The sequence below is a fragment of the Varanus komodoensis genome, unplaced genomic scaffold (assembly GCF_004798865.1).
Source record: "Varanus komodoensis strain SLA01 unplaced genomic scaffold, ASM479886v1 scaffold6_2, whole genome shotgun sequence".
NCBI classification, from domain to species: domain Eukaryota; kingdom Metazoa; phylum Chordata; class Lepidosauria; order Squamata; family Varanidae; genus Varanus; species Varanus komodoensis.
Genome location: NW_025336346.1, coordinates 19906314 through 19919819, shown reverse-complemented (window position 1 = coordinate 19919819; position 13506 = coordinate 19906314). Strand labels below are relative to the sequence as shown.

The window sequence follows — 13506 nt, the reverse complement described above, 5'->3', positions numbered from 1 at the left end:
ATCTGATGGGTTTTGTAGTCCAACATCTGGAAGGCCACCCATTTCTCAACCCTGACCAAAACTTACTGATGTTTCAGTGACAGGAGGAGAAAACTCTTCTAGTATTTAACAGGGCTGTGTCTTTACTGAGGGTGTCAGATAAAAGAGAATCAAAGAATGCTGGGGGCATTCATAAAATCAGCACCTTTCATTTCTTTCAAGAATAAAGCCCCTGAAGATCCAAAACACATTCTGCATTCTAGTCCTTTTCACAGAATCACCCCATGTCACCATTTGGGTGCAATTTTGGGAGAAAACATCTAGAAAAAACTCATTCTTTGACATTTGTTAACTACTCAGATTATATGAACATAGGGATGTGAGCAGGCCTCTCAAAGAAGACTAGGTGTAGGATATGGCATTAGGATTCTAGTGAAAGGGGCTGAGAACGTGGACCGTAAAACAAGATGCTCCCATCACTGGGGTTTGTTGAGCAAGGCCCTGCCTCCTTTCACGTGCTCTGCCAAATGAAGAGCAGATGATTAAAATGCAAACCCATCAGAAATCCCATTAAAGCAGCTAAGTTTGTTGTGAGTGCAAGGTGGATTTCCCTTTCCAATTAAATGTCAAGGCATCCATCAAAGGGGACTTGATTAACCATTTCACTGTTTGTGTAATTGGAAACAAACTCTTATGTAATTAATAGACTGACTATTAGGAGGTAGGAAAGGTCCATCACTAGCCCTACAGGTAATTCCTTAATATGGAAATCAGCTTCCTTTGATTAAAAGCAGCTGTGGCACCCTACGGGTCTCCTGCGCTGAACGTGCTGCAAGTGCAGCAGTGCAAGGTACACAGAGCTGCAGCTCAGGGCCCCACGGGTGCCGAAACACGGAAAAGCTCCACGCAGATTATGCAGAGGCGAATTGCCAGAGAGTCACTGAATGCCCAACGAACCAGGGCTCAGCAGCCCAATCCCGTGCCCGGATGAAAGATATCCTGTTTTCCCAACAACTGTACACACAGGAATGGTGATTCCATGGCCTCCCTGGTACAGGCACTGGGCCTGCTGAAATTCTGTACGGGGACAGCCCAGGCCGAGTGGAGGTCAGTTGTGCACATATGTCCCAAGAGTTTTTCCAGAGCACTGCTTCTTGTCACCAACTACAGAGACCACTAGGTGGCGCCAAAGTTTTGAATGTAAACATAAGCAACAAATTAGGTTGGCAGTAACAAAAGTTACAGTCTTAAAGGGAGTGGAGCCAGAAAACAAAGGAAACAAGAATTCTATCCATACTTTCCAATGCCTCCCCCTCCTGATTCAAGAAGGAAGTTATCGGGAAAGTTTGCGAGTGCTGTCAGATTCACAACCTGCTTTGCTTTTGTGTGAACTTCTGTTTCCATGTTGCCCCTCTGGGTGCAACACAGCAAGAGGGAAACTAAGGGAGCAGAGACACCGAGAGCGAGAGAGGCACGTCTGTCACCTGCTTTAAGGAGCTGGGACTGCCGTGATTAGGAAAATGCAAAAACCCAAATGAAAATTAATTATGATTTTCATTCAGCGCCAATGACAGCATATTATAGCACTGAACAACAGGAAAAATTATTCTCTCCCATTTTGCATCAAAGAGGGTGCAATCGGGCTGCATGTAATTGTGTTTAATGAATGAAAACAAACAAAGGGAACAGCTGCTATTTATTAATCCCATTACAAATAATAAAAGAAGTTCCTGAGAGCTGTGAACACATAGGCAGTGCTTTTAGAGTGGGCTAGGGATGTGTATTCAACAGATGCCAGGCAGCAGTTAACCAGGAACAGCAAGAAACAGCAACTCATCCTACATCCAGCTCATTAAGATTATACTTTCTAACCATGCAGCACGTGCCTTGTTATTGATTTCTGCTTTTAAGGCCTTGCTGATTTGTAATACTAATGAAAGAGAATGCTGGGAGCTGGAAGCCAGGGCAGATGGTTGCTATGAAAATGTCTCTAGTAACCGCTCTTTGGGGGTGTCACCTCTGGTCTGAGCTCTCTGATGACTTTTGGTCTAACGCACAGGGCAGGCACCTTGCTGAGAAGCAGTACAACTCTGCTGACGAGTAGGGCCCTGTGGAAGTTAACGTTCTGCTTATACAACAGGGACAAGACGTTATTCCTGGCGAAAAGATCTCACACTTGCTTCTTCATTATGAAGACTTGCTCCTGCCATTTTTATCAGGGAGTTCATATCTGGGTTCCACAGCAACCTTCCAGATTTTTGGCAGGATAGGACAAAAAAGTTGCTTGCAGTTTTATTTGTAAGAAATAGTAATTACTCTCTGTGTATTATTTCATTTAACTGTGGCTGTATTGTTCTCTGGTGTGCAGAGAGTGGAAGAGCAAAGGAGGCCCGTCTGTCAGCCCCTTGCGGGCAAATGCCTACACTGCCCCAGCCAAGCTAGGAGGCCCTTATTGCTGGTTGATGCCAGAAGGAGGTGAGAAGCCCAGATTCCTTTGGTGCCTGCACTAGGGTCTGAAAAGAGCAGGTTGCTTACCTGTAACTGATGTTCTTCGAGTGGCCATCTGTGCAGTCACACATATGGGTTCTGTGCCTGCGCAGTGCCTTTGGCCGGAAGATTAACAGCTAACGGTTTTTGGCGGGAAACTCCGCTCCCCCTCCCCCCTAGTATTATATAAGGAGTGGAGTATCCACCATTTTCTAGTCTTTGAAAGACCCGATGTTCGCTCCCTTAATAAAGTTATTGTCAATATGGAAAAAAACTAAAACTTCAGTGGTACGACAAATAGCTAAAGAGATCCTAGCATCGGAGAGAAGAAAGTCGGACCACCCATGACACCAAGCAGGGTTGGTGGGTGGGTTGTGTGACTGCACAGATGGCCACTCGAAGAACATCAGTTACAGGTAAGCAACCTGCTCTTCTTCGTCGTGGCCTCTGCGCATCACACATATGGGTAGAATAACAAACTTACCCAACTGGAGGAGGGAGGTGTCATCAACGAAGAATAGAAGAAAGAACAGCCCTGCCAAAAGAGCAATCTCATCTGGCACAAACATCAAGTCTATAGTGTCTGGCAAAGGTACACGGGGTAGCCCAAGTGGCAGCTCTGCAGACGTCTTCCATCGGGACTCCCGATGCAAAGGCTGAGGAAGCAGCAACAGCCCTTGTAGAATGACCTCTTGGAGTAGATGGTAAGTCCAATTTAGCCAACTGGTAAGACAGAGCAATTGCATTTACTATCCATTTGGAAAGTCGTTGGGAAGTGACCCGATAGCCCCGGATGTGCTCTGAGTATTTAACAAAGTCTATTAGAGTGTCGAACAGACTCAGTCCTGGACCTATAAAAAGCTAGGCAACGACGAACATCCAGCATATGCAGAGACCTCCCTATCAGATTTGAAGGAGTTGGAAAGAATGCCAGTAAAACGATCTCTTGATGCATGTGGAACGAAGTAGCGATCTTAGGAAGAACTACCTTTTCCTTATGAAAATTCAGAAAAGGGGGGTCTACCCTAAGGGCACAAAGCTCAGAAGATCTACAGGCTGAAGTAACTGCTACGAGGAAAGCAGTCTTCCATGAGACAAGGTGTAGATCAACTGTCGCCATGGGCTCGAAAGGGGGCCGTGTCAGTGCCTGTAAAACTACTGAAAGACTCCAAGTGGGCATTAGCGGCCTGATTATTGGATGGAGGTTACCCAGTTCTCTCAAAAATCTTTTAATCAAAGGTTGAGAAAAAAAAGAGAAACCTTGTACAGCTCCATGGTAATAAGAAATTGCTGCTGTATATACTTTTATGGAAGAAGGTTTAAGTCCAGACTGGTGCAATTCGAAAAGGAATTGAAGAATCTGCTGTACCGACGCCAATGACACTGGAAACGAGTGAGATTTGGCAAAGATAGAGAATCTATGCCATTTCGCTGCATAGGACTTTCCAGTGGATGACCTTAATGCAGAGTTGAGAATATATTGCAGATCTGGATGTAAGGTTTGTGAGGCAGAGGTAGCAGGGATTGCAGGTGGCGTCGACACTGGTGCAGCACGTACAGTTATAGGATCCTCCAGGCAGTTAGTTTCAGTGACAACAGGTCTGGGTGTCGGATCGTGCCTTCCCTCTGGGTAATGAGATAAGGAAGAAGAGGTAGGTGAAGAAAATCCTCCCGAGAGATATGAAGGAGAGTTGAGAACCATGGCTGGCATGGCCACCAGGGGGTTATCAGTAACCCTGTGGCCCCTTCATGAATAATCTTTGCGAACACTCTCATGATGAGGGGAATCGGTGGGAAAGCGTAAAAGGTCATGTCGTTCCAGGGAATCATTAAAGCGTCCCTGGACGACCCCTGTCCTATCCCCGCTCTGGAGCAATAGTTCACGTACACCTGTTCTGTTGGGGGGCAAACAGGTCTATGTCTGGTGGACCCCAGAGGTGAAACAGTTTGTGCGAAGAGATCTGCTTCTACATTGTCTGTGCCTGCAAGATGTACTGCTAGAAGAGTGATACCTCTTGGTATGCACCACTCCCAAATTTGCATCGACAGAGGGGCTAGTTTCGGGGACCAAGTTCCCCCTTGTTTGTTCAAATAAAAGACTGTAGCCATGTTGTCCAAAGTCACCTGGACAACCTGGTGAAGAAGTACATCCTTGAATGACTGCAGGGCTTTGAAAACAGCAAGAAGTTCCAGGAAGTTGATGTGGTTCCTGGAATCGCGGTGACTCCAAACCCTCTGGGTATGGAGGTCGGAGCAAATGGCTCCCCATCCCAGAAGAGATGTGTCGGTACCGAGAGTCACTGTAGGGTACTGAGGTTGAAACGGGACACCAACATTTAAATTGGCTGGTTCTGTCCACCATAACAGGGACTGTAGAACGGAGGATGGGAGCCGAATCCATTTGGTAGGTGGATTTCTCTGTGGTCGAAACATCCAGTTGAAGAATAAGTGAAGAAGGCGTAGTATGAGTTTGGCATGTGGAACCACGGCGATGAATGCAGCCATGTGTCCCAACAGGCTCTGGATAGATTGGGCAGGAACAGTCCTTTCTCATCGAATCCGAGAGATGCGCCGAGCGATAGCATGTTGTCTGTCTTGAGGAAGAAAGGCTCTTGTCACGTAGAATCCAGCTGGGCTCCGATACAGTTGATCATCTGTGCAGGGAGAAGACTTCTGTTGATTAATGCAGAGTCCAAGGTCTTGTAATAGAGCACACATAATCTCAACAGCAGACGAAAGTCCTGCTTTAGTCTCGGAACCAACAATCAGTCATCAAGATACGGGTATATCTGAATTCCATGTAGTCGAAGGTGTGTGCAGACAGGAGCCATACATTTCGTAAAAACTCTTGGTGCAGTGGCTAATCCAAACGGTAACACCTTGAATTCGTAGATTTCAGAGGCTACCGCAAAACGAAGGAAGTGCCTATGACGTAGATGTATCGAAATATGAAAACAGGCATCCTTCAAATCCAGCGACATGAACCAATCCCCTCTCCCCAGCAAGGGAAGGATATTTTGGAGTGTGGTCAACTGAAACTTCTTTGGTGTTATGAATCTATTGAGAGCTCTCAAGTCCAATATCGGTTGGAGACCCCCATCTCGTTTCCGGACCGTAAAATATCTGGAATAGAATCCGTGGAGTCCTTCCAATAACGATAAGCGATGAACAGCTCCTTTAGCAAGGAGTTGGCGAATCTCATCCAACAGTACCGAGGAGGTCGGTGTAAACCAGATAGGATTCGGTGATGGAACAATGTCGAATTCAATTCTATATCCGTGCTGGATGATGGATAACACCCACCTGTCAGATGTAATGGACTCCCAAGTGGGGAGCCGACTTTTCAGTCAGTCCCCAAATGAGAGGGGGGAGGGTGAAATTGGGAGGAGAGGAAAGGCTTGCCCGCCCCATCAGCGCTGACGCCTATCCGTGTCAAAGCAGTGGCGGCCCTGCTGGAAGCGCTGGGACGGCTGCTGTCTGCGGCATTGCTGGCGTTGGTGTGGTTGTTGTTGCCGAGGCTGGTATTGTTGGCCGTATTGCGGGCGGGACCATGACCACTTACGGCGAGGCTGGAATTGCAGTTCCATATGACAGGCCGTCTTTCTGGATTCGTGGATCTTTTTTAGTTTGCTATCCGTCTTTGCATTGAAGAGACCGGATCCGTCGAACAGCATCTCCTCAATTCTCCGCTTCATTTCTTCTGGGAAATTGCAATTACGCAACCAGGTGTGTCTGCAGAGAGAAATGGGACCGACGAGCGACCTCGAATCAGTATCAACATGGTGCCTGGCTGTAGAAAGTTGTTGCACCGCCACTTGCATAGCTTCCTTAACAAAGGTTTTTGGCAGCTCGCCCTGGTTGCCTGGGAAGGTGGCAATGATAGTGTCTAGGCACTGCATAAGGAAATATTGATAGCGCGCCAAGGTCACCTCGTAATTTGAAATTTGTAATCCGAGGCCAGAAGCCGTGTATACCCGGCACGTGAGGGAGTCAACTTTTCTTCCCTCCTTATCGCGAGGCGAGGTGTGTCCTCGTGCTTCCCAGCCCTGAGAAGATTCCACAACAACTGAGTTCGGCTTGGGGTGGCGGAGGAGGAACGGAATGTCCCCCTCCCGAACCCAATACATGGACTCATGTTTACGTGAAGTTGGTTGTGGGTGGGCCGGGAGGTCCCATGGCTGAGTTACTGTTTGCCGCAGAGTCGTTACAAATGGTAAAGCGATGGAGGTGGATTGTTCGCCCCTGACCACATCATAAAAATGGTCAGTGCTCGGTCCCGGTTGTTGGTGGGCTTCGATGTTGAGCGACTTCACCAGCCTGGCAATTAACTCGGTGAAGGAGATGTACAGTTCTTCAGATGACCCTGGGCCTTGCGAAGTAACCGCTGCATCTGGCGAAGTTGAGTCAACCTTGGATTCGTCTGATTCCATCCAGTAAGGAGGTGGGGCACTGGAAGAGGAATCTCCTGGTGACCCCGATCTGCCGCTCTCTCTAGATGGAGCCATCGGGGCATCTCTGGGTGTAGAATGAAAACGATCCCGAGGAGCTGGTGGTGAGGATCGTCCTCTGGAAACTGGATAATAGGCCACGGATTGGTACTCTTCCCGTCTCGGAGCGGACGAGTATCGGGATTGGTACCGGTCATCAGATCTGGCATCCAAAGAACGGCTCTTATGGCTTCTCTGAGGAGAGATGGCGATGTCGGTATCCAGAGGGACGGGCGGCATTGATGTTGGCGACCAAGCTCTCGGTGGAGAATCTATTATTTCACCATCCGAGATCGAACCACGCCATGGGTCCTGAAGGAGTTCGGCTGCCGGTCGGTGCAGTGAGCCCGGTGGAGTGACCCTCATAGCCGCCTGGATGGTTCGGTATCAAGGGGGTCGGTTCCGTGACCAGAGCCGGGATCGAGGAGGTCGCCGAACCCGAGTGGCGATGCTTTGTATGCTCGGGATTCCTCTGTTTCTTAACCGGCTTGCCAGCCTTATCCTTTTCGGCCTTCTTATGCACAGGATGCTTTTCCGGGTCACTGTGCTTCCTTTTCTCCTTTTGTTTCCATGGTAGGGAAACAGGCTGATCGGCCATACTAGAAGCACCTTCTTCAGAAGGGTGTGAGGGCGGAGCAATGGAGGAAGAGGACGGGCGCTGTGGCAGATTGGCCGAAGTTGGACGGCCTTCGGGTGGAGCCACAGTTGTGGGAGGCTTAGCCACCAGCCGGTCTGATTGGAGGGGAGCCTGGTCCCACAAGAGCTTGCGGAGGCATTTCTCCTGATTCTTCCTCGCCTGTTTGGAGAAGGCCAAGCAGTGGCCGCATTTATTTGTCCTGTGCCCTTCCCCCAGGCAAAGGAGGCACAGGTCATGCGGGTCCGCGGTGGGCATTTTGGAGCCGCACTTCCCGCACTTGTGGAATGCCGCCCGTTGCGCCATCGTAGAAAAAGAAGAGAAGGGGATACTAAAGCGGGAGAATAATATTTTTGGGTTTTTTGTTTTTTTTTTAGGAACGAGAGAGAAAAGTGAAAAGCGAGAACTAAGTGAAAATACTAACAGTAACACGAACAAGGAAATACTAACTGGGTAAGAAAAAAGGGAATTTTTTCAACAAGTGAGAGGTAAGTAATGATCTAAGTGAGGGCGAAGCGACACGAGGCACAACGAACAGCGGTCGCAAAGACTGGAAAATGACGGATACTCCGCTCCTTATATAATAGTAGGGGGGAGGGGGAGCGGAGTTTCCCGCCAAAATCCATTAGCGGTTAATCTTCCGGCCAAAGGCACTGCGCAGGCGCAGAACCCATATATGTGATGCACAGAGGCCACAACGAAGAAATACAGTGACACCCGAGGAAGAGGAATTGGTCGTCTTTGGCATAGTCTACCTAGTTCACAATTAAGACTAAGGCATCACAGGGTCTGCAAACAGCTTTGGGATGTTCTCTTCGAGGTGCAGACAGATACATTAAAAGTGGCTCTTTGAGTACCAGCCCTGTGCTCATGTGCAACTCCAGTTCTTGGAGCTCTATGAGTGAGATGCCATGGCTCTTTATGCATATGGATTGCTTCAGTGGAGCACAGCCAGTGTGTTGGAATAGGCGATCATCAGACTGCTACAAGGGCTGGCGACTTCAGTGGAACAGTCTGCCTTCTCTTTAATGGTAGTGAGAAAAGGCCTGGGCTTAGGCCTAGAAATGAAAAAGGCACCAGTTGCTTGTTTTCTATCTAAGAATGGGCAAATCAGCAAAACTTGAGCTCACTGAAGTTATCCAAATTCCATCTCAGCTCATTCCAACTTGAGTCCCCATTAGATCACAAGTTTTGACCTTTCCTTTACATATGAAAACCCATGCCTATTTTTCCAATTTACGTATCAATCATACATCTCTGAAATATATGCATTCTTCTCCCATTGATTTAAGTGTATTTGTATGCATTTTTCAAAAGTACAGATATAACCAAATGCAGTTTGATAATTGCACAAGAAAGTTGAATGGACTTCAGCTGAAGAGTATCCCTGGTCTTTGTTTGGCCTGGGGTGTGCAAACTGGGCAAATAATTTTCAAAACCAAACTGAAACAAATTCCTCATATATCTATATTTCTAACTTTATATTGACTGGATTCAGAAGACACAATAATCCACACTCAGTGGTTGAGTGTGAGTTGTTGCTGAACCATGGGCTGTTGTTGAATTGAAGGTTATTGTACTGTCTGAACCCACCTGAAATAAGCACAATGAACAACCCACAGTTTACAACCCAACAGCAAACATTGGATTTTCTTCATGGGTTGCTTGAGGTTAAGATGTCATGGCTTGTTAGTGCTGAGTTAGCTGAGTTCATGACAACCCACTTTTCAACAACCAGCCACACTCAACTCATACACATTATCTGAATATAGGCACTGTACTTTTACAGTGCAGGAGAAATCCTGCATGTCATTCTTGTATCCTGAAGCACTTGATACATAAAAATTTCCTAAAGCAACATGATGTTTCAGAAAATCTAGCAGTGAAACCTTCAGAACTTTTATCTGTTGTGCAGAAAGTGCTATTTTAGTTAAACCTCGTACCATGTATGGTTAACAAGAGTTCATTCTTATGAAGGAAAAAACAGAGAGTAGAAAACAGCCCTGCACGTTAATATTCGTCAAAGATTGGTAAAACTTGCACACTCATCAATTAGCGTTGGCTAGAGAATAAGGGTGGGAGAGGGCAGAGCTGTAGGATACCAGAGTGTGGTATACCTTTGTACACCAGTTGTTGCTGCACTCATATTCCGCCTTTGGGATCCTTTGAGCAGATGGTTGCCCATGGTATGAGCTGAATACTGGACTAGGTTACTGGACCCTTGGTCTGATCCAGTATGGCATTTCTTATGTTCAGCAGCACAAGATCCTGACCTGGAAGAAAGTCTGCTAGAGCTAAGCTGGATCATTGAGCTGCACATCTAAAGCAACTCCAGGCCTCTGCTAATGAAAATTATTGGGTATGACCTGCAAAATGCATGCGGTCAGAGCTTAGCCACTGACCCTGGTTGCGTGATCAAAATCAGGGGGTGTGCCCCATTCCCGCTCTCATTGCCTGGCTTGTTGTGCTATCTGAACCTGGGTGGCATGACTTGTTGGAGGAGAAAGCAACCCTTCACTAACCCTACAGCAGCCCATGGGTTATTTGAGTGTTGTTTCTCCTCCAAAAAGCCACACCACACAGATTTTGATGATACAACAAGCCTCACCCAGGCAGTGATTACGCAAATTGCACCTGGCAGGCACCATGATTTAAATAAGCCACTATGTGAACTGGTACAGTGCATGGATCTTGTGCATGAATGCACAAGCCTGGCATGTAAGGTGCAGAAGGGGACATAACCGATCGGGTCTTGGCTATGTCTTCTCCCATTGTGTTCTTAACTGATTCAATTTTGACGTCATATTTTAACACAGGTTTTATTTTACTTTGCACCTCATTATTGTTACCCACCTTGAACCCCACTGGCCGGAAGCAGGCATAAAAAACTAATGATCAGTTTTCACTGACCAGCTTTTTTTGATCTAGCTGTTCCCCAGCTGCACTAACGCTTTGTCAATTCTTATGCTTAGAACACTTTTAAAATGACTACTTCGTTAACTAAAGCGTGATGGTATCCCCTATAAGGCAACTGATACGATAGCTTGTGCATGTTCCACCAAAAGACTGAAAGGAAGCCCTTTGGCAGAACAGAGTACCTTGTTCCAAAGCGATTCAGCAAATCCATGGCAGTGCAACATGACAGCTTTTAGAAGACGTCAGTGGTGCGCCCTGTTTAGTCAATAATGAATATCTGCAGACTTCATTTATGTGATCTGTTGGATCCACCCCTTTACACTATCTTAGCCTCTGCCTACAAGACTATTCCCTCCCCTCCCAATTAAGAATGTACACTGCTGGGCCACCCAGAGAAGCTTCTCCTACCAGCTCTCAAAACAAACTACTTTGTATCTTTGCTTAGGTAAGAATACACAGTTGTTTAGCAAACTCTTGTCTAAAGGCCTTTTATTGCCTTATACAAGCCACTGTCCCCCTCCCACAGCGCTCATCGCCTTTCAGATGGGCAATAAACTCCATGCGATCCTATTACATATATTTTTATTAGAGTGATATATTTTATTGCTTTAATAAAGGATTGTGGAGAATGTGTTCTAAAAGTACTTTATGGAGTTTGTGCCAATTATGGCAGATGGGTTTTTAACCACTCTTAAAACTTAACAGGCTGAATGACGGGACTCTCTTGTGACTGCAAATGCTACCCGCACCTGCACCACCACAGACCCCGGATGGCATGGGAGGTCCCCCGCGCATGGGCCCGCCAGCATTACCCAGCGCAAGGGAAGGGGAACTACGCAAACAGAGGGTGCTGCCTCCTATTCTTCACTGTGCTTCGACAGTTCCCGACAGGTTTATGTTCATAAGCTGATTATACGGGGCAAAAGGGAACATTTCCCATAAATTATCTTTCTTTTCTTTTGCTATTTGATGAATTTGTTTAACAATGTGTGTATGCTTAACATGATTTGGTTCACTCTTTCCTTATTTACCTGCTACATATTGGCTCATTTGTTATGATGAATTTCGATTTTGTGTATTATTATTTCTTATTGGAGAGGAAAAACATGTCATTTGTTTAAAAAGATTTGCCTGTGTTCATTTACCTTGGACAATTCAGATAGCAACATGGGGGAAGGGAAGGGAAGACAGGTGGAAGCATGAAAATAGAATAACTTGCTGGATCCCGGGCAGGTAACTGGAGTGTGTGAGGACAGAACTAAACACTAAAAGGGAACTGTGTTTCCACCTGGTAACTCTAATGCAATAAAGCATTAACAGAGGAAACTGGAGGATGGGAGGTTACTGATCTTTCCTCCACACCACCTCATTTACCCCTTGCAAATGTCCTTCATGCCTCCCATGCTAGTTTCTAATTTCACCTACCCCATGGGCTCTAAAATCTTGCAAATCCAGCAATGCAGGTGGAGAGGCCCCGGAAGGAATGGAGTGGGCTTGCAGAGCTGAATCAGAAGCAATGAGAAGAGCATAGTCCCTCTCCTTTCCATGCATTCTCCCCTATACATGTTTCTTCTGCATTCTTGGTATCTCAAGAAATGCGTGACTAGGCTGAAGGTCTGCAGAGATCACTAGTTCTTTCATAAGGCTGTTTTCTCACTATGAAATGGGCTGAACCAGAAACGGGTTCCAAACACTCATGTTCACATCACACACTGATAGCAAAGGAAAGGCAACATGTTGACAGCTGGCAAGCAAATCGTATGATAGTTGGCAAGTGAATTCCAGCGTGAACCTTTCATCAGTGGAGAGTGAACCACTCAACATGTCTCTCTAATCCTTTGTCTGCTACTTTTACACATTACAAAATCAAGGAACTGCTGGACTGCTTTTGACACACACAAATACAGTTGCTTCTGTCTCCGCATGGGAGATGTTCCAGGGCAACGTATGGCCATCAGGTGCTCTCTTTCTGAGTAGGGTGCTGTGCCCAAAGTAAGAAATGTAGCAGCTCTCCAGTGAACAAGGAGACTCTAGCCTGCAACTGCTATACCCAATTACAGTCACGCAACCATTTCCAAAATAATTTTGCCTGGTGGCAGCAGATCTCAAAACCCCAAGGAACACATCTATTCCAAGGTACCATATATATTGGCATACAAAGCAATGCACAAGTAAGACAAGGTCAGTACTTTGGGCTGTTTTTCTGATGTTTGTCATATGCCAGGAGTATAAGTTATTGCTTTGCTATTTTTGGTTTCAAGGGTCATCTTATATGCCAATAGATACGGTATTTTTCTGTGATCGTTCATCACCTAGTCAATGGTGTTCCTTCCCCCACCACCACACACATACTGTACCATTGCACACAAAGGTATTCAGCATAAACTCTGGGGGAAGGTGACTTCAGGAAGCACCTCCTTCACTTCCATCCCAACCAACCAAGAATTCCTCCTATCCTGCATTTCTTCTATTTCTCTTTGGCCAGAAGATGGGGAAGGAGGATTTTGCATAAATAGCCACCTGAAAGCTGTACCTAAAGGCCCTGCTGCCCCTTACCTCGTCCTTGTACTTGGTGATGTATGAGTAGATCTCGTGCAGCGCACTCATACTGTTGAACTGGCTCAGGTGTAACCGTGACTGCTCCGCCAGGTAGGCGCTCATGTCTTGGTCGCTGATTGCTGGCATTTTAGCAATATCTGCATAATATCTACAGCAGGAAGCAGGAGAGACAGATCACGTGGTTGGAAACAGAGAAGTGAGGGGAGGAAGGACAAATCTGGGCACTTAAAAGAAACAGAACCAACAGACCTCTGGATTTATTACAATAAAGCTATTGATTACATTGGAGCAAGGGGGTATTATGGGATCAGCTTCAATGGTCTTGCCATTCCTGCCTTCCGATTCCAATCACAGAAGCACAACCAAGAGAATATTGTGTTACACATCACAGAAACGTCTGTATTTTTTCATGAGAGGCTTGGGCTGGGTAGATTAGTTGAAGGA

The 13506-nt window shown here is 46.4% G+C and overlaps 1 protein-coding gene across 4 annotated transcripts in view; it reads right to left on the bottom strand.

Annotated features, from left to right (window-relative positions):
- The window catches only part of PLXNA1 (plexin A1), a 342839-nt gene that overhangs the window by 10474 nt on the left and 318859 nt on the right, over window positions 1-13506 (bottom strand). For all 4 annotated transcript variants that reach the window (XM_044451657.1, XM_044451658.1, XM_044451659.1 and 1 more), the window contains one exon: window positions 13060-13210. In XM_044451657.1, the coding sequence (XP_044307592.1) occupies window positions 13060-13210 (151 nt within the window). The remainder of the gene's footprint in view (window positions 1-13059; window positions 13211-13506) is intronic.